Source organism: Wyeomyia smithii, chromosome 3, assembly GCF_029784165.1.
Source record: "Wyeomyia smithii strain HCP4-BCI-WySm-NY-G18 chromosome 3, ASM2978416v1, whole genome shotgun sequence".
Lineage (NCBI taxonomy): Eukaryota > Metazoa > Arthropoda > Insecta > Diptera > Culicidae > Wyeomyia > Wyeomyia smithii.
Window position 1 is genome coordinate 43,743,426 of NC_073696.1, and position 21,926 is coordinate 43,765,351.

The following is a 21,926-nucleotide window of genomic DNA, read 5'->3' on the forward strand; positions in this document are numbered from 1 at the left end:
AGATTTTCTGAGGCGAAAAATCTCTGGGCTCACGCCTACCATCGCATCAGGAAGTAAAGCCGTTGGCACCGGTCCGTAATCAACGGGTCGTTAGTTAGGGTCCTGGGTGGAGTCGCCTCCCGGGCGTCGGTGATTGGCACAACAACAGTGGCGGAGCTTGACCAACAGAAAATAAGCGAGAATAAAAAAAAATAAAAAATTTGAATTTACTCAAATATAATAACATATTTTCAAAAAATATCTCCATATGAAGAGTCAAATGAGCCCTTCAAATTGGGACCAAGAGATATTCCAGAAAAAAATGATAAACAAATGAAAAATGCATATTTTTTATGAAAAATATCAATAACTTAGAGTAGAATCGTGTTATTCACGAAGTCAGCATTGCAGATTGTTTCTATTAAAATGCCCTAAAAGTCGCTCAAAGACAGTTCAAAGGGGAAAATTGAAATAAAAAAGTTAGAGCGAGAAATGTGTTTTTCCAATATAAATCGCTTATTTTCAAAGACAAAAAACAAATAAAAATTTTTTACAAAACTTTAAATTAAGGAAACTATAACATTGTAGAATAATTTTTTCTTCTTTCTACAAATATACTTACTTTACTTTTAAGGCGACAGACCGATTATCGATCCAGTGCCGAATCCAGAATACGTCGCCATGTCCCTCGGTCTTGGGCTGCTATCCTCCAATCGCCCCTAACACCTATTTCGCGTGCATCCTCCTCGACAGCACACTTCCAACGAGTGCGGGATCTACCTCGAAGTCGACGACCTCTATCGGGATTCCTGCTAAATATAGCCTTCGCTTGACGCTCATCCGGCATTCTCGCTACATGCCCAGCCCACTGAAGCCTGCCGTGTTTTATCCGCCTAACTATATCCGCCGATTTGTATGCCTGGTATATTTCATTGTTCATGCGTCTGCGCCAAACACCATTTTCGAGTTTGCCGCCAAGGATTGAACGCAAAATCCTACGCTCAAAAACACCAAGAGCTCGCCGATCAGCCTCTTTCAGCGTCCATGATTCATGGCCGTAGAGAGCCACCGGAAGAATCAGTGTTTTATAGAGTGCAAGTTTAGTACGGATTTGCAGACTGCGGGACCTTAGCTGGTTACGTAGTCGGTAAAAGGCCCTGTTTGCGGCTGCTATCCGCCTCTTTATCTCACGGCTAACCTCGTTGTCACATGTCACTAATGTTCCCAGGTAAATAGATTCGTCGACTACTTCAAATGTTTCCCCTTCTAGCACCACCGCAGCACCAACCTCCGACGGACTACCACGCACTCTGCCAGCCACCATGTGTTTCGTTTTGGCAGAGTTTATGACAAGCCCTAATCTCGCAGCTTCCATCCTGAGAGGTCAAAAGGCCTCTTCCACAGCTCTACGGTTGATACCAATGATGTCGATATCGTCCGCAAAACCGAGAAGCAGGTGCGACTTCGTAATGATGGTGCCGCTTCTCTGCACACCAGCCCTCCGTATAGCACCTTCCAATGCGATGTTGAACAATAAGTTCGACAGCCCGTCACCCTACTTCAAACCATCTAACGTCACGAACGAGTCCGATATCTCACCGGCTATCCTGACGCTTGATGTAGAACCTTAAAGGGTGGAACGTATCAGCCTAATCAGCTTTGTTGGGAAGCCATGTTCAATCATAATCTGCCATAACTCATTTCTCTTGACTGAATCGTACGCTGCCCTGAAGTCTATGAACAGATGGTGCGTCTGCAAGTTGTATTCTCGAAATTTATCGAGGATTTGTCGCAAGGTAAACATTTGGTCAGTCGTGGAGCGTCCCCCTCGAAAACCGCATTGGTACTCGCCAACAAACGTCTCCTGCAACGGCCTCAGTCTGTGGAACAGGATGCGGGAGAGAATTTTGTACACGGTATTGAGAAGAGTTATGCCCCGATAATTGCTACAGTCCAGGCGATGGCCTTTTTGTAGATCGGGCATATGAGACCCTCCAACCAGTCCGAGGGAAATTCTTCATCAGACCACACTCTCAGCGTGATCCGATGGATGGCACGATACAGTTGTTCACCCCCGACTTTGAAGAGTTCGGCGGGAATGCCGTCCTTACCGGCTGCCTTGCAATTTCTCAGCTCTTTCACTGCTTTCTTCACCTCGTCCTTGGATGGTGGATCCACAGCTTGACCATCATTCTCAATAGTCATCCTGCTCCTTTCGACTCCACTGTTTTCCTCACCAGCACAATTCCTCAACAGCACAATGAAGTGTTCCTTTCAACGCCTGGCCACCTCTGTTTTATCGGTTATCAGGTTCCCCTCCCTATCGTTGCACATGACAGGGGCTGACACGTTCCGATTCCTGATTCCGTTGACCTTCTTGTAGAAGCTCCTCGCATCGTGCCTGGAGAAGCAACCTTCCGCCTTCGCAAGAATACGCTCCCAATGCTGTCGTTTCTTCCGGCGATGGAGTCTCTTTTCAGCGGCTCTTGCATCTCGATATCTATCCACGCTCTTACGAGTCACAGCCGTGGCCAACATGTGACCCCTGGCGCGGTTCTTCTCTCCCGTCACTCGCTGGCACTCAGCGTCAAACCACTCATTGGGCGCAGCTGCCGCAGTTGTACCCAACACTTCTCGCGCTGTAGTGCTGATCGAACTGTGGATGTGCCTCCACTGTTCATTCAGGTTCCCTTCAACTCTTTCCTCAATCCGTTCACCAACTTTCTGGGAGTACTCTGCAGCCACTCCTTCAGTTGATAGCCGCTGGATGTTCAACTGCATCCTCCTCGTTGCCTTGGATTTCAGCCATTGGACAGCCGGGCGCGGATTTTGGCTACTACGAGATAGTGATCCGAGTCAACGTTCGGTCCTCTGAACGACCTCACGTCTGAAACGTCTGAAAAGTGCCGTCCATCAATCAGAACGTGGTCAATTTGAGAGCAAAGCTCTCCATTCGGGTGCTGTTCCTTCTGTTTTCCAATTAGCTCGAAACCGAGTCCTCTTTCTGCTTTCACGCCGCCGCTATAGTAGATGTGGTACTTAAATGAAGTGTCCGCAATAGGATCTACTGCTCGGAATTCGCATTCTCCCAATTTCGGCCACCGCACCTCTTGGATAGCTGCAACCTCCACATTCACCTTCTGCAGCTCTCTAGCCAGCATACTTGCGCGTGCCGGTTCGAGTAGAGTCCTTACATTCTAAGTACCGAGTTTCCAATAATAGTTGTCCTTTTTCGTTTGCCTAGGACCATGCCGATTATTCCGTTCCGTATTTATATCTGGATTGTTCGTAGTATTTAATATTCAGTATGCTGTCTTACTAGGGTTGCGATACCTAGTCTCGCGACGGGGCTGCTGTCTTTGATATAGCTGGCGAGACACCGCGTTTCATGATTCAGTCGCCCGCTCCGGATCAGACGCTGTTGTACGCCCCTAACATGGGGAAACAGCCGCGTACGCTCTCCCTTCCCAGTCAGCATACGACCAAAGTTTCTACCGGGGTTGGTTACCCGATCTCCGCTAAGGTTACTCGTATCCCGGTCGGCACCACGTGGAGGTTGGGATAGGAGTTGCTGAACAGAGGTGGATGACCACAATAGGATCTCAAGTGACACGTGTCAAGTTCATCAAAGCCACAGAGTGTGTGCAGCTGGGGAAGCAAACTGGAAATATATTACAGACTTGGAAAAATATCCCGTCTGGATGCGGTACATTTTCCAAGTCTGTATCATATGTGTCGCTTCCCCAGCTGCACACACTGTCTACCTTTAATGAATCAATTAGCATCTGAGGAAAGTAATATTACAAAGTAACTCACAACAAAATGGCTAAAATTATGCCAGGTAATAAATCGTTATGTACGCGGGGTATGTGTAAATTCCGAAATTCACATAAAAACACGGGAACTTCGTTTGTAAAAAGTTTCGTTTGAAGATGAAAGAGGTGAGAAGATGGAAATGAAAAATGGATGGAAATGGAAGATGGAAATTAAACTGACACTCGGATATCACAAAAGACTCTGCAAATGCAAATTGATGAGAATTATTTATACAAAATTACATGCCTAGAAAGCAGAAGTGGTAAAAGAAAAACATTTACAAATTCAAATAAATGGAACCAACATTCGAAATTTGCATTTCTTCGAATGAAAAAACTTTTTCAGTGTTATGCAATGAATATAAGAATATATTTATATTTTATTTCATCATTTAGAAATCTAACAAACCAGAAAACTCCTTAAAATAATATTTTCGAAACAGAGTTGAGTCCAAAGATGAGACTTGAATCCAACATGACGGTGAGTTAAAAAACTTACAAAATATTGAATATAATAAGATTGTATGCAAAGCCACGACCACAAAGTAGATGTAGAACTACATAAAATTGTTTGTTTCAACACTTCCATTGTTGCATTAGAGAAGGATCGCAAGTGATAATTTCGAAGCAAACTTCTTCTTCACAATAATTTTTTTAATGATAGACACTAATATTACGATAGACTATCTTATATCAATGTTAATAAAGTTGTTTCAACACCAATAAAACAGGTCTCTGGGAATGGTGGGGTGACCCTGAAAATATTCTCCAAATGGCTGCTGGGGTCGATTTACGGAATCCGAATACCATCCCGAATCCGGGAAAACTCATTTAATTTGGTCATTATTGGCTGTTTGCATTTCAAAAGAGCATCTGGAGACTTCCAACCAGGAATTAACATCTTGAGTTTCATTCGACTCTATTTTGAGTATTTCCAGTTTTATCACAGTATTGCCAAACTTATTCTATTAGTGTTGGATAAAAACTATTGTAAGTGATCACTATCGAACGTAATGTAAAGAACAGCCTTATGTAGTTTTACGTCAATTTGTGATCGTAGCTTTGCACACAAACCTGCTGTTATTTCTTTTCCAATCGAATGGAAACAGATAACAGAAGATGCAGCGCACTCTTAGCTACGCAGTCTTTGGTTACGCAGTTACGCATATTGCAAATATGCGGCTGGAGGACAACATAATTCTGCTCGTGTTGACAGATATGAGGGAAAGGCGTTCTAACATGTTGAATGAATTGTAATGAACATTGAGTATTGAACAAAATTACAACAAACACTGTGCGGCACAAACAACAGTGTATGCAGATTAAAATAACATTTCACTTTGAACCTAGCACAAAACTCGTCTTAAGAAAGTTTGAAATCTTCGATATTTTAGTTGTTTTGTCCTAAAAAAGACAGTCTGTTGCTTTATTCAAAATTGGATATGATGCTGATCGCATCTCTGTTCTACCACGACAGAGCAATAAATGTATTCTGACACCGCAGTGCTGTTTTCACACTGAAAATTAGACGACCGGCATATTTTGAAAAACAAAGTCAAAAAAAGCCAGAGCTTCACCAGAGGAAGTACTGTTGCTGCTGAATCATGTCCCACGGTCGAATCATCCGATAGTAAAATGATTTATTTAGGCAAAAGTAGGCGTTTATGAAGCCCAAAACTAGCATTTCCGATTAAATAGGAATGCCATTCAGTCGACCGTATTACCAAGCACTAGGCAAATTTAGAAAATCTATACTAAGCTTCTTAGCAGATTGATTTGCGAAATCAAAAGAAATAATTATCGGTTTCCGTTAGCCTCTACCAACAATTTGGGAAATAAATATTGAAATTCAGTCCGCGCAAATATATATTTCGACTGTCATCGACATACAGTCATCCTAAGTGCTTATGTGTACTGGTAAAGAGCAAAGCGTAAATCCTGTTTTTTATTTGTAGTAGGTAAAATGAAAATTCTACACTCTTAATTGGAGTTAGGTTGGGAATTATGCTGTCGGTTGTTTACCGTACCATGTCTGGGTTTTTTGGGAAGAAGATTGAATAGCCATGAGGGGTGATTACCTGCGTCTATGTTGAGAAGCGTGCATGAGTGTTGTTTATAAATTTCTAAACTTTCAGCTACCTCTAAAAAGCAAAGCAAAGCCTTGGTGCTACATTCCGTATCGGAGCTCGACCTTCTTTTTATTATACACAGACTTCGCAGCCAACTGTTGAGTGTACAGGACAATTGCGGGGCTAGCGCTACGATCCTACTGACACTAACACAGTCTCTCCCGAGCCGAGACTCGAACCTACGACGACTGGCTTGTTAGGCCAGTATCGTACCTCGAGACCAGCTGGGAGATATAGCTACGTCTAATTTCCATAAATTATTGTTAGGGGCGGAGCAGGTGAATGTTATTCGAAGTTAGTGGATGTTCCTCGTTAAAAATATGTTCAGCCACTTTTGATTTGAAAAGGTGTGGTGGGGGCATTTTTTGAAACTTTACTTGCTTTTGTGACTTCTGTGAAATGTTCTTTGAAACGTATCCCTAGGTTACGTTTAGTTTGTCCAATGTAAACCATGTCGCAGTGACTGCATGCATAAGGTGACCAATCAGAGGTTGAAATCTGCGTTTCAACGTGTCTTGACAATTTTTTATAGTTTGCATAATCAAATTACAATTTTCTGCATTTGGACAAATAAGAACAATGAGATGAATATTGGTGTTGAGATGTATATAGGAGCGATTCCCTATTTGCAGAAAATCATGAAGCGCCGAATTCAATAACCACTCTGTTTACTATAATTCATCCAAAAGTTTATAATTATTTATTTCATCGAAAAAATGGGTTTGTTTCGGCAGAAAACTCTGATTACCGCATCCATAAAAAAGCTCGCAATCCACACAAAGGGGAACTGCTCCATTATTCATCTCATTAAGCCGATATTTACGAAGAATGCACGGATTACACAACAAATTTTCATGAAATCATTGAACAAATAAACAAAATCAGCGTGCTCTTATAGAATCGTTCAGTATAGTATATTTAGTAAACTTAGCTAGATTTATCCTGAATGTTGTAAAACAAACCATTTTCCACAACGCTTCCATATCCATCTCAAAACTTAAATCACTGCTCAATTATTCATCTCACGTTGTGGTCCCCGTGGTTCTGTGGTTAGCGATGTCGGTCGGCTAGCTCTCCCACACGGTTGTGATATCGGGTTCGATTCCCGATCAGGTCGAGGAACTTTTCGAGCTAGAAATTTTCTCGACTCAGCACTGGGGCACGGTGTATCATTGTACTTATCCTACAACATGCAAAATGTGCCGAAAACAATATCGATAACGAATTCTCTCAACTAATCTAGTTGATCGAGACCGCATTAGCCCCCAGGCTAGCGTGCGATATTGTATTGTTGACGCCTCCATATTCATCACACTGCAGTGCATTGTTAATTATGAATGAATCACATTATCATGAATGAACGTAGCCGCAGCCCGTCGTAGTAGGTTACCTAGATATCCGCTGTAGTTGTTTACGTGCTAATATGGTAACCTAGGTAACCACAGCAGTGCTGTCCATTTAGGTCAATTATGTCGGAATAATTCAACATTTTCAGTATGATTTGTTTGTACTAACAGAAACCGATTTGGCAACTTTTGATTTTCTTCAAGGCAGTGAAATCAGATGAAAAAAAAAAATACAGTTGAAATTTAGGAATTGCAGAAATTCATCTCATATATTTCTGCTAATTCAAGCTGTTTTTTGGAAATTTGAGGTGAATATTTCAAAGATTAAAGTATTCTTAGGGTAGTGAGTGATTTTGTTGAGTGATTAAAATAAAAATGGTCCGCTAGTGATGAGAAAAACTTTGGTTGGCTGCTGAACGAATCCCGTTGCAGCCGTACAGAACAATGCGCGGATTTTGTTTTCTGAGGTAGGTGATTGAAATAAATGAGTTTTCAAGTGCAGATGCCTGACTATTGTTTCAAATTTAGAGCTTTTAAGTGAGTTTTTGATTATTCTACTTTATGATAAATCTAAAGTGAACTAAGAAGAATCCTTTCCATTGAGTAGCAGATCGATTTAGTTAGAAAATATGCGTTTTTTTCTGTTTTCAATTGTGTTTTCATGTTGTATGAGATGAATATATGTTTTGAGATGAATGATGGAGCAGTTCCCCTAATTATTTACTTTACTGCCATGGCAATTTCTGGTGGCTAGATTTGTCGGTCTTGCACAGCCGTTCTGCAGTCTCCTTGACAGCGCACAACCACTGGGTACGAAGCCTACCTTAGAGTCTACGGCCTCTTTTTTGTTCTCTAATGAGAACCTAATGAGTCCAGCCACTTTTTATCACCTTAACTGTTATAGTAGAATTGGAAACTTGGTAGAGTTCGTGATTCATGCGTATGCACCACACTCTAACTTCTAACTTGACGCCAAGTATGCAGTACTTTGAGTTCAAAAACCCCGTGCAACCGATAGGCTTCCTTTGGCGCTCATTCACAACCGAGGATCAGTGTTCTATACAGCACGGAGGATCATTGTTCTATACAAAACCAGTTTTGTGCGAATCTGCAGGCTACGTAGTACTTAGAAAGTCTTATTTCGATCTGCAAATCATTATTAACAAAACAAAATCTTCTCCGTTCATTGTGGTGGATGCATATACTTGAGTAAAACTATGCGACAGGTTGTATGATTAATGTAAGGATACATTCAATATCTTATGTACAATAATAAATTTTCGTCAACAAACAAACAAACCTAACAGAACCAAACGTGATCTCACACTCGAAAAATGAACCATGTTTTTCTATCTATTTTATTTATTTGAGCTTGATGTTGCTGAAGAGCAACTCTCATCGTCTTAACGTGTTATAACTAAAATTTTAGAAGTTTTTTTGAGATTCCCTTACTCCACAACAAAGACACTCAAAGAGAACTCTCTACCTTCTTCATGCTGGTTGTTTTTTTTTTCTTTATGCATGCTCAGTTTTGTGCAAAATAGCGTCTAAACAAGTGATGTTGCACAAGCCCATTGTACAGTTCTAGCTAAACTGGACAAACATCTTGGAGAAAAATTCACGATAAAACATTTCAAATGCGAAAAATTTTCGGTTCCAACTGTATATGGTTTCCTGCAAACTTCAACAACAATTCGCCAGGAAAGAGTGAAAGAGCGGTCAAAGTAATGAACAAATAAGGATTTCGTTCTTTTTGCCTAAATCATTTTTCCTACCCAGTGGTTTACTTATCAAGCAATCTGTGTACCAGAACGAAGGTTTAACGGAAATTTTAATTTCATTTCTTAAAAAACAATATACCGATGGAACTTAATTGAAAAAAAAAAAATACTAAGCTAAAAACATAAACGTTCCAAAAAATTTTCGCGTTATCAATCTTTAACTATAAAGTACTTCGAAAAATAGACAAGTGGGAGTTATGGTCAGATGAAAAATCTCTTTTGGTATATTCTTTAAAGGAAGCGAATGCTAGCGATAATAATAATATATCGAGAAAATAGTTCTAGAAATAACCCATGTTATTGTTTCAACCAAAACATAATGCATTGTCTTGTACATGCTGCATTCTTAAAGTAATAATTGCTCAATTTCAATAATTTCCTTAATTACTTAGAACTAATGAAATTAAAAAAAAAATAGATCAGTGCGTCTTGAACTGTCCTACAGAATAGACGTGTTTTCGGTTGCTTGTGGACTGGTCTTTGACTGCCTATAGCTTCAATGTTTGTGTTTCGTCAGTGTGTCTTTTAAAGACTACCTGAAAATTATTTCCCATCAGTCTTTCTCAAGACTACCTACTTTTGAATTTAACATTTGTTTTAACTTTTTTCGTATCACCTGAAATGGCTGGGCGAAAAAAGAAACCACGCATCGCTGCGGGGAGGAAAAGAGAGGCATCTCTTTCTGCCACTTCGAGAGTCTGTAGCGACAATCCTTTTGATATTTTGCCTGAGCAAGAAGCTGGTGAAATGGAAGTTATTAGTAATGAAACTATACAAAATGTAAAATCTTTAAATAAGGAGAAAGTTCCACCTATTGTGGTAACTATTTCTTCTGAATTTAATATATTCAAAAAGGAACTTTCAACGTTTGTTTCTGACGTTAATGTTACCTATCAAATTGGCCGTAGAGGTGAATGCCGCTTATTAGCCGACTCAATAAAGAGCCGTGATCGTCTTGTTAAGTATTTAAATGACAAGATGAACAAATTTTTTACATATGACACTAAGAAAGCCAAGCCGTTCAAGGTTGTCTTGAAAGGTCTCACCAACGATCAAACCGTTGATGAGTTCAACACAGAATTACTTGCTCCTACCCAAGTAATTCTAATGAAACAAAAATCACGAGGCGAAAACAGTCAGCGAACTGGAATTTCCCTTGTAAACTATTTAATTCGTTTTAACCGCTGTGAGGTTAATAACTTAAATTTTTTTGAAAAAACACATGCTTTATAACGTGCGTGCGCATATATTTGCCAACGTTATGGCCATGGTTCAAAGTTCTGTAACATGGACCAAAAATGCCTGATTTGTGGAGACTCTTCTCACAAAAAGGACACATGGCCTGTGAAAGAGAGTAAAAATTTTCGCTGTGCGAATTGTAACGGCAACCATATGTCGAATTTTTATCAATGCCCAGTCCGTTTAGCAATTGTTAAGGCAAGGCAAGGTAAACAAAATTCAATTCCCCAATTAAAACAAGCTTCAAAACAAAATTCTCCAAGCCTACTCCTTTGCATACCCGTTTATCATAGGCACAGGTTACAGGTAGTTCGAACATTCTACCGCCTATTGTTGGTAGTTCGAAAATGACCGTTAATATGGGTAAGCAAAACACGCCAGAAAATAATTGTACACCTATTACCCCAGCTAATATTACTGCCGAAAATATTCTTTCTAATGTCAACTGCCTGGGGCCTATTAAGGCAGGTAAACTTTCTTTTCTGCAACAGGCAATGTTCGATCTCATGAACGCCATGTTGCAGGCAAAATCAATGTTTGAAGCCATTCAAATAGGTACCAATTTTACAATTAAAATTGTTTCTAATTTAAAATTTAGCAATGATTTTAAATAAACCGATCAAGATTTTGAATTGGAATGCTCGCTCATTGAAGGCCAATGAGAATGAGCTTTTTAATTTTTTAACAGTAAATAATGTGCATATTGCAACTATTACTGAAACATTTTTGAAACCTAACATGAAATTAAAATATGATCGCAATTACGTGGTTCATAGATATGATAGGATTCAGGGTTCCGGCGGTGGAGTTGCAATTGTTATTCATCGCCGAATCAAACATCGTGCTCTTCCCCATCTTGGGACGAAAGTTATTGAAACTTTGGGAATTGAAGTTCAAACTGAACTTGGGATTATATTTATTGTCGCAGCATATTCACCATTTCAATGCACACGCGAGCACAAAAATTATTTTAAAGGTGATTTACAAAAACTCACCAGAAATCGTTCGAAATTTTTCATAATCGGCGATTTTAACGCTAAACATCGATCATGGAATAATTCTCAAAGTAATTCCAATGGCAAAATTTTATTCAATGATTGTTCTTCAGGTTACTATTCTCTACTATAGTCCTACATGCTTTTCTTCTGTAAAAAAACCTTTAACAATTGATTTGGTACTAACAGATCAAAGTCACGTATGTAGTGATTTGATCACACATGCTGACTTTGATTCTGACCATCTTCCAATAACTTTTTCTTTTTCACATGAATCAGTTTTAAACCCTATGAGCTCTGTTTTCAATTATAACAAGGCTAATTGGGAAAGATACAAAGCTCATATTGAGAGAAATTTCAATAATGAGCTTGATTTGCAAAACGAAGTGAATATTGATTCCACTTTAGAATCATTGAAATGTGCAATTATTGATGCCAGAAATTATTCTGTTCCAAAGGCTCAAGTGAAATTTGATTCACCAATAATTGACGAAAATCTTCAACTTCTAATTCGTTTGAAAAATGTCCGCAGACGTCAATATCAACGTTCTCGTGACCCTGTTTTTAAAACTATTTATAAAGATTTACAGAAAGAGATTAAACATAGATCTACTCTTCTGAAAAATCAAAATTTTGAGACTAAAGTTGAAAAATTGAAACCATATTCAAAACCCCTTTGGAGGCTGTCGAAGATTATTAAGAAACCTTCAAAGCCTATTCCAGTTTTAAAAGATGGTGAACGTTTTCTTGTGTCCAATGAACAAAAGGCTCAAAGACTTGCTCAGCAGTTTGAGAGTGTTCATAACTCAAATTTGAATTTTGTGAGTACAATTAAAAATGAAGTCACACGTCAATTTGATTTGATTTCTTCCTAGAATTTTTTACCTGCAGAAATAATTGAAACTAACTTGAATGAGATTAAATCAATTATTAAAAATTTCAAAAATATGAAAGCACCTGGTGACGATGGAATCTTTAATATACTAATCAAACATCTCCCTGAGAGCACAATGGAATTTTTAGTGAAAATTTTCAATTGCTGCTTCAAAATTGCATATTTTCCCAAATTATGGAAAAATGCAAAAAATACTCCGATTTTAGAGCCGGATAAGAATTTAGCTGAAGTTTCAAGTTACCGACCAATCAGTTTGCTTTCTTCAATAAGTAAACTGTTTAAGAGAATTATTCTTAACCGAATGGTGTCACACATCAACGAAAATTCAATTTTTGCAAATGAACAGTTTGGATTTCGCCATGGGCATTCCACAACTCATCAATTGCTCAGAGTTACTAATATGATACGAGCTAACAAATCTGAAGGTTATTCTACTGGAGCTGCTCTTTTAGACGTAGAAAAAGCATGCGACAGTGTTTGGCATAAAGGTTTGATTGCGAAATTGCAAACTTTTAATTTTCCAATTTTCCTAATCAAAATTTTGAAAAATTATCTTACTGATCGAACTCTGCAGGTTGTCTATCTGAATTCAAAATCTGATAGATTTCCTGTCAGAGCAGGTGTGCCTCAAGGTTCTGTCTTGGGCCCAGTCCTGTATAACATATTCACTTCAGATCTTCCTGATTTGCCTCCAGGATGCACAAAGTCATTGTTCTGCGATGACACAAGCATTTCCGTAAAAGGAAAAAGCCTTCGTGTCATATGCAGTCGATTGCAGAAAAGTTTAGATATTTTTTCTTCCTACTTGCAAAAGTGCTTCTAAAACTCAAATGATAATTTTTCCTCATAAGCCTAGGGCTTCTTTCCTCAAGCCAAACAATAATCACGTTGTCAAGATGAATGAGGTTAAATTTCAGTTGGTCTGACAAGGTTAAGTACTTGGGACTAATTTACGATAAAAAACTTATTTTCAAAGAGCACATTGAGAGTATACAAGCCAAGTGCATCAAATATACGAGATGTTTATATCCTCTCATTAACAGGAATTCTAAACTTCGTTTAAAGAACAAACTTTTGATTTACAAATAAATTTTTAGACCAGCAATGCTTTATGCTGTACCGATCTGGTCAAGTTGCTGTTCAACAAGGAAGAAAACGCTCCAAAGGATTCAGAATAAAATTCTGAAAATGATTTTGAAGCGTCCTCCTTGGTTTGGTACACTCGAATTACATAGACTTACTGGTGTTGAACCATTAGAAGCTATGTCAAATAAAATTATTAACAATTTTCGACAAAAATCGTTGCAATCCTCAATTGCTACGATAAGCTTTCCTTATAGCCAATTAGTTCGCATTTAGGTTCCTAAATGTTTCTAAACAAATCCTAACAATTAAAATTACAAATTACTAACAGTGTTGAGTAGTCACCATTTGTGATTGGACACACATATTCATTATTTACTAATATTTATCATAAATACTTAAGCTACTAACAAATCCCCCTATTAAAAAAAAAATAGAAAATTTTCGGTTTATTCATTTTCTTCCGTTAGTATGATTACGAATATGGTTGATATACAAAAAGTAAAATACCGTGACTTCATTGGCAGTGAAAAATATAATTATGGAGACTTCATAATTCGAAGGCACCACAAAAAACGGAAAGTGCTTACAGCATATTCGATGCTCTGCTAAAGCGCTGCTCGAGCATGTTCATTAAAAGCATCTTTTTTGCGTTCAAGTACGGTGTTCATTACTGCAACCCACCCATTCATTACTCGCTCTTTCGAAAATCTATCAGCAAATCGTTCGCGGGACATCACTTGCCCGCTACAGGATACATGCAACGGAAATAATTATATCCCACCTGGTTAACTTAATAATGCATCTCCATTCACAAAAAAAAAATCCAATTTCTACCGTTCTACCTTGCCAGAAAGTATAATTAATTTCATCAACAATTCCTGCTTGCGCTCACTTCACTCCACGATTATTAAAATCAACTTTTCTCCGCATTTTTCGCTTTCATTGCAGACCATCGCACTCGCTGGCTCCGTACAAACAGCGAGCTCTGGAGGAAGACCGGTGATTAAAAAATGCTATGACCGAACCGCGACGGCTTCAGTCTGATGAGCACCTTGGATTTGCATTTTCCGCTGCCATTCTATCCCAGACCCCATAAGCGGTCTCCGGCTTTGCGACGCAGCAGGAGGTCTTCGTTATCGCTAGGACGATAGGCGAGCAGCAGCAGCAGTGAAAAAGCGGCGGGTCTCGGCTTGACATTTGTAGTGCCAACAGCATACAATCGTCATCATCAGCGCCGCTCTACCATATCCTTCTAGTCTTTGATGAGCGACCCTGTTTCTGAGCTGTGTTTCTCGGAAGCCGCTGAAAGGATCGGCGGTAACACGGAGCGAAATCTAACGAAGTCAAAGATTATGACTCGGTCATGATTTTCATACTTGTTTTTTGTCTGACGCTGATGAAGATCTGATGCTATAGCCACCGCAGTCAGAAGGACAACGTGCCGGATAAAAGTGCAAGCACTGGAATTGAGTGCAGATAGTGTCACCTTCTAGCACCGTCCTGCAGACTTTGAGATTGTGACCGTGTCCCCCGGATTGTGTTTGTTGAGATGCGGAACGAAAATGAAAGACAAATATGTTTTCACGCTTGACGGATAGGGACGGACGGTTAGCAGTGCGGCTGTGGACTGTGAAAACAAATTAAAAAGCTGGTTTCTACCGACACAGGTTTTTCGGTGCTACACACACCTGTCCGTGGCGGTGAGAAAATTTATACATTAGTGTTTTATTTCAAAATCCTGAAACGGGTGTGAAAGCTGGCCACTTCAACGAAAAAAAAAAAACAATAAATATGGAAATTCGACTAACCGATTCGGTGCTCGTGCAAGGGAGAAAACAGCGAAAACAATCACAATAGCGCGACTTGTTTCCAAAGTTGGCCCACACTCGGTAGACGGGATGTGACTTGGACTGCCGGACAGACCGACTTCTACCCACGCAGTCTAGTGCTAATGCTAAAATTTCAATCTCCTGCCCGGGAGTGAATACCAACAGACAGACAAAACAGAGAAAAAAACTTCGATATTAGCTTCTTTAAGTGCAACCAGAGTGAAAAGTTCAACTTGAAGATTAAATTCTCCGGTTGGTGTTCTTCGAGAAGTGGAGAGCGAAATAAATGATATTTGGGGTGCGTGGTTCAGAATAGATGTGAAACAAAAAGAGATAATTTCCAATTTGAGTGGAGCGCCGGGAATAAGTGTTTTGGAAAAACCTTGACATTAGTTTGAAACATGAAAATTTCAACAAGTCAGCAGGCAATCGAACTAAAAGATGACAGTTGCTAGTGCAAAGAAGCGAACTAAAGATTTGGAAAAAATGTGGCTTAATGTGGTGATATTGGGCGCACTTTTCAACATGATGCGACTGATTACCGGTGCGGATGGCTGTCCATCGGAGGTGTGCGTGTGTAAGTGGAAGGGTGGTAAGCAGACGGTGGAATGCGGTGGACAAGGTCTTAACAGGATACCAGAAGGAATGGATCCCGGTACGCAGGTGTTAAACTTCACTGGCAACGGGTTAACAATTTTGCAGAGTGAACGCTTGAAGCGAATGGATCTCATCAATCTGCAAAAGATCTATATGGCAAGGAATCAATTGATCAAGATTCACGATCGGGCCTTCAAAGGGCTTACCAATTTGGTGGAGCTTGACCTATCGGAGAATATGCTACCGGTTGTGCCGACAGAAACCTTTGCTGACTATCCGGCTCTGATGCGACTGTCTCTTAGCGGAAATCCCATTCGAGCGTTGCGAACGAACGCATTCAAGCATCTATCCTTTCTCACCACTCTGGAGCTCAGCAACTGTCAGATCGAGCTGGTGGAAGACGAGGCATTCATCGGTATGGATAATCTCGAGTGGCTTCGACTGGATGGTAACCGGATCACCAATATTCAGGGGAACCATGTCCTGCCGGAGTCTCTACACGGAATCAACTTACAAGCGAACCGGTGGCAGTGTGACTGCCGCCTGCTGGATATTCATACGTGGTTGAACAGTTTTAACGTTCCCCAGCGGGAGGAACCGAAATGTTCCGGTCCGGTTCGGCTGGCAGGACATGTTATACGAAACATTCAGCAGGAAGACTTGGCTTGTTTGCCAGTAATAACGCCAGACGCACTGTACAGGGAAATTGCTGAAGGTCGAAACATGACGCTCACTTGCAAAATATCTGCCATCCCGGAGGCGTCCGTGTCTTGGTGGTTTCAAGGACAGATGCTGCAAAACGATAGTTTACTAGCTCCCAACTTGCATCTTTATCACTACAATGACGAAGCAGGAGGCGAAGAAAAACGCAGCGAGTTGCTTATTTTCAACACCAGTCCGGATGACAATGGAACATTTTCATGCGTCGCAGAAAACTCAGCAGGACGAGTGCAGGCGAACTACACGCTGCATGTCATCGTAAAGGAAGAGCCAGTAGTGGAGGAGGTTACCTTCTCGCAGGAGTACTTTTTAATCATCGTCGGCGTTAGTGCTGCCACAGGGTTTCTACTGTTTCTTACTGTCTGCCTAATAATCTGTAGATGTAGTCGACGCGGCGGGAGGAGAAACACGGGCAAGAAAGCTCGGGGAAAATCCAATTCCGAAACGCAGTCAAGTAGTCAAAAGTGTTCATCGATCACAAACGACATCGGTGAGCCGTTAACGTGCTCGAAGATAAACGGATCGGTTGCATTGAACGAGAGTAACCCGCAGGATGTGGTGCTATACTTAAACACCGCCAATAACCTCGATAAGGCTGGACTGAGCAACCTAGCACTGGGAGGTTCTGTGCAATTCTGCAGTCCACCGTCGACGCGCAGTTACCAGGAGCAGAACCCCGATTTGATTAACGATGCGGAGAGTGGAAACAAAACGAGAGGTCGTTTGGAAATGTTGGAGTCTGACTTGAGTGAGAAAGATGCGGACGATCACAACAGTCTCCAGGACGCCAGCAGTGAAGCCAGTTATCAGCAAACTTACTTCCAACCATCGATGGGTATTCGACCGGTGGTTCCGCGGTTTTCTGCCTTATCAACACTGCCCAGAGGACTCAACAAAGACATGTACCAGCACCAAGTGGACATCCACCTTAGCCCGGGATGCTTCCTCGATCAAAACGGGTTTCCTATCGAGTTGAACCTGATGGGACAAGGAGAACCAACGGTTAACTATTATCGAACTTTACCGCACAACCGAGGTCAGAAGGGGCAACCTAAGGTTCGCTACTCGAACGACGCTGAGTTCATCACGCGAACATCGCAAACCTATCAGCTTTACGGTGGTATTCCAGCGGACATTCGATACACTGCCGAAGGATATCCGCAGCAGGCTGGCGGAGAATCCACTAGCGCAAGTCAATTCCCTTCTCCCCCGGAAGGATACAAACCTGAACCGGGAGGCGTTAAGCAGCTAACTTACATTAACGCCCCGGCGGCCATCTGTGTCGGATCAACACCTCCCCAGCAGTGGCCAGCGTTTCTGCCTGGCTATCACCCTGCGCAGCTAATACCCATTGCCGGCCAAGTCGGGTCGGACTTCAACCGTTACTTACCTCCGCCGGCGCTTTCCGGTGCTGTCAGTTCGCAGACAAATAGCAGCAGCAGCAGCAGTCCCTCGGGAGTACCCGTACTGAAGAAATGCGTTGGTGCCCAAACGACGGAGCTACTCGACAAGGATGTAATACCGGAGCAGCGCGAGGAGGAGGAAGATGAGGAGGAAAACGGGGCCGATCGCGAGGGAGGCAAATTAAGGCACCTGACCGGACCGCTGGCGGATAGCCCGGACGAGGGTTATGTCGGTGACAGCCACGAGACGGCGGATATTTGACATCGGATGAAGCCTCCGCTGCTGGGGAAAACTATACTGCACCCTTCCGGCTCGCTGCAGCTAGAATCGGACGATGTGCACTTATAAGAGTGTGACTGAGGAGGACAACAATGTTAGACGAACGCGTTAGTGAGAGAGTGTACAGATGTTAAATGGTGTGAGTATGTGTGCGTGTTTTTTTTATAGGAAACAACAAAAAAATAGTAGATTTTAAATCGTTAGAAAGCAGTGGGTTGACTGGATGTGCTGAAACAAGAGGAAAAACGTGTTCTTAGTTATTTTACGGTAATTTGGTCGGGTTTTGAAAGATGTAGCAATAGCAAAAAAAAAAATGAAAAGTTCATGTTCATTCATATATGCAGTAATTTTTTTTGTCTATATTGGAAGAACTAGTTAGAGTGGACTGTAATTAATGATATGCATTGGCTTCGTTTTAATTTGTTATATCTACTAATTATTTAAAAATAAATATCTGATTAAATAATTTATGATTTGTTTGATCTGACTACCTGGGTTTTCGACCAGAGAATATACTGTATGCAACAATACTATTTGAAATATTTTAATATAATATCGGAGACTGATCATCGTATTAGAATTTATCTGAAAACGCAGTTCAACCAAAATTTCGATTTTACTAAAAAAAAAGAATTTGTCATAACAAAACAATTGACAATTCGTGGTTTGGAGGTTTACTTTCTATAAACTTTTTCAACTTAAACTCCATCATGCACTGTCATTCATTTAAATGAAATTTGGCAAGATTTTGTAACATATCTTCCGAAAAATCAAAGTCGATAATTTCATTATCTTACTGCAATCGATAATAAATCTTTCATGTCATGCGATTAATACTGATATACAGCTATTTCAAGAAATCATTTCAAAAGCTGCCTCTTGTTGAAAGGTAGATATAGAACCGAGCAAAATTTGGTCTCCGTGGTTCTGTGGTTGGCGATGTCGGTCGGCTAGCTCTCCCACATGATTGTGATATCGGGTTCGATTCCTGATCAGGTCGAGGATCTTTTCGAGCTGAACATTTTCTCGACTCAGCACTGGGGCACGAAGTATCGTTGTACTTATCCATGCACAAAATGTGCCAAAAACAATATCGATAACGAATTCTCTCAACTAATCAATCGAGTTGATCGAGACCGCATTAGCCCCACAGGCTAACGTGCGATATTGTTGTTTGTTGTTAGTGCTACATTGAGACGAAAAGATAAATTCATCAAAACAAAAAAAAAAATTTCACTTGAAGGCATATCACTTTATGAAAATTCACTGATCAAGTTCAACTTGTTCGCCATTGAATTTAACTATTCACAACAAACGATCGAGATCCGTAGGTGCTCTTATGATATTTTATCTCAGGCTGCCACCAGATGTCGCTTCAGGAATTCCACATCTTCATGTTTTTCAGAGCAGACTCTGGCTCTTAACATACCCCAGACGGTGAAGTCATGTAAAATCGTTGGCTATCCTGAGCTCGAAATGAACCCTGGAAAATGTTCCGCACTCCAAAATTAAGTTTTCTTTGCTTTGTGGGTCAGCACGGATAGACGCATCTTATCCAACAGTACATAGCACGGCAGTGCAGACCCGGCGAACGGCACCCGAAACAAGTCTGATTGGGTGTAAGTTTTTTACTCGTCTAGCATTTGCTTGCAATTCAGTATCTTTACCGGCTAAAGGCGGAAATCCTTAAAACGGCCAGACCTTGACGATCAAAGAATCCTGTGCCCTTATAACGGGTAACAACTAAAATTTAGAAATATTTTGATGCTCTCTTACTCCACAACAAACACGATTAGAGAGAAATGGGAATATGTATATAGATGCTCTCACTCTACTCTTTATGCTAGTATTTTTTTGTTTTGTTTATGCATGCTAGTAAGAATGAAAATATGCAAAAACCCGTTAACGATAGCATCGATTGTTTCCAGGATTTTATCGTTATTGTCGATAAATAATCGATAAATTCTGAAGTTTTTTGATTGAACCTACACTCAAAGAAAATATTACCAAGCGAACACGTAAAAGCAACGTAAAGTTACATAAACCTCAATGTTGTCACTGGTTTAGGTGAGTAATACGCAAAAAATTGGTTAAAACAACGTAACAGTTTAATAAAATAAAAATACTCAGTGAAGTCATTCGTACGATGTGCACCAAACATTATTTATAATTGTGATCTATTTGTATTTGTTTGTATTTGTTTAGCTGGTGATCGTGATTCTCTTGTTTGAAAAAAGAGAGTAAATGAAGAATATATTTATTTTCACATGTTTTTCATGTTCAATTTTAAAACAATGAATTGAGAATGTTTTGAAATGGCTTTATCACAGTGATTTTTAACTGATGGTTCACCACCCTTTCATATGGACAACGAAATAGTGATCAGTTATGGCGAATGTATATAAAATTAAACATATACATAAAATTTAACATCATCACGCTTTTCTGATGCACTTTATCATTTCCCAGGACTTCCATCGTCACCACCGTTTAAACGAGTCAAAAGAAAAAGTTAGTTAACTGGCGCTTCCAGAAGAGATCCGGCACCTCTTACATGTGACACCTAGTTGCCAAATTGACGGTTTTTTTCATCACTTATCTCTCTCTCTCACTCTCCCTCTTTATGAGTATCTCTAGTGTATACTTTCCTTCTCTCGCTCAACTCAACCGTAACCAAGTAGTCCCTCTCACCACACCACACCTCTGCTGCTACTCAATCAGCATTGTATTCTGTTGCTGTCCTTTTTCCCTTTGACGATGGGCCACGTATGGAGAGAAAAACAACGAGTGACTTGTTCGCTCCGACATCGTCTTCGCTGGCTAATATAGTCTAATCGTGTATCTGCTTAGTTCGAGAAACCAATGCACCAAACCAGTATTTCATTACGGATTAAGAGGATTCAACTTGAGTCGCTATGTGTTCAGATCATGATTTGTGCAGCTGGTGATAAAGCGACGATTGAATCATACTCGTCTCATTTCCGTCACTGGTCCCTACCGATGTTTCGCAGATTTGAGTTGGATTACTTACTTTTTACTTTTAAGGCGACAGACCGATTATCGATCCAGTGCCGAATCCAGAATACGACGCCATGTCCCTCGGTCTTGGGCTGCTATCCTCCAATTGCCCCTAACACCTACTTCGCGTGCATCCTCGTCGACAGCACACATCCAACGAGTGCGGGGTCTACCTCGAAGTCGACGACCGCCATCGGGATACCTGCTAAATATAGCCTTCGCTTGACGCTCATCCGGCATTCTCGCTACATGTCCAGCCCACTGAAGCCTGCCGTGTTTTATCCGCTTGACTATATCCGCCGATTTGTATGCCTGGTACACTTCATGGTTCATGCGTCTGCGCCAAACACCATTTTCTAGTTTGCCGCCAAGGATTGAACGCAAAATCCTTCGCTCAAAAACACCAAGAGCTCGCCGATCAGCCTCTTTCAGCGTCCATGATTCATGGCCGTAGAGAACCACCGGAAGAATCAGTGTTTTATAGAGTGCAAGTTTAGTACGGATTTGCAGACTGTGGGACCTTAACTGGTTACGTAGTCGGTAAAAGGCCCTGTTTTCGGCTGCTATCCGCCTCTATATCTCACGGCTAACCTCGTTGTCACATGTCACTAATGATCCCAGGTAAATAAATTCGTCGACTACTTCAAATGTTTCCCCATCTAGCACCACCGCAGCACCAACCTCCGACGGACTACCACGCACTCTGCCAGCCACCATGTATTTCGTTTTGGCAGAGTTTATGACAAGCCCTAATCTCGCAGCTTCCATCCTGAGAGGTCAAAAGGCCTCTTCCACAGCTCTACGGTTCATACCA

At 40.8% G+C, this 21,926-nt stretch overlaps 1 protein-coding gene across 1 annotated transcript in view; it reads left to right on the top strand.

Moving 5' to 3' along the window:
* Positions 1-18,414, top strand: part of LOC129726608 (uncharacterized) — a 143,642-nt gene extending 125,228 nt beyond the window's left edge. Inside the window, exon 2 of the mRNA XM_055683520.1 lies at positions 14,214-18,414. Coding sequence (XP_055539495.1) covers positions 15,536-18,076 — 2,541 coding nt within the window. The 5' untranslated portion in view covers positions 14,214-15,535 and the 3' untranslated portion in view covers positions 18,077-18,414. The remainder of the gene's footprint in view (positions 1-14,213) is intronic.
* Positions 18,415-21,926: the final 3,512 nt, after the last annotated feature.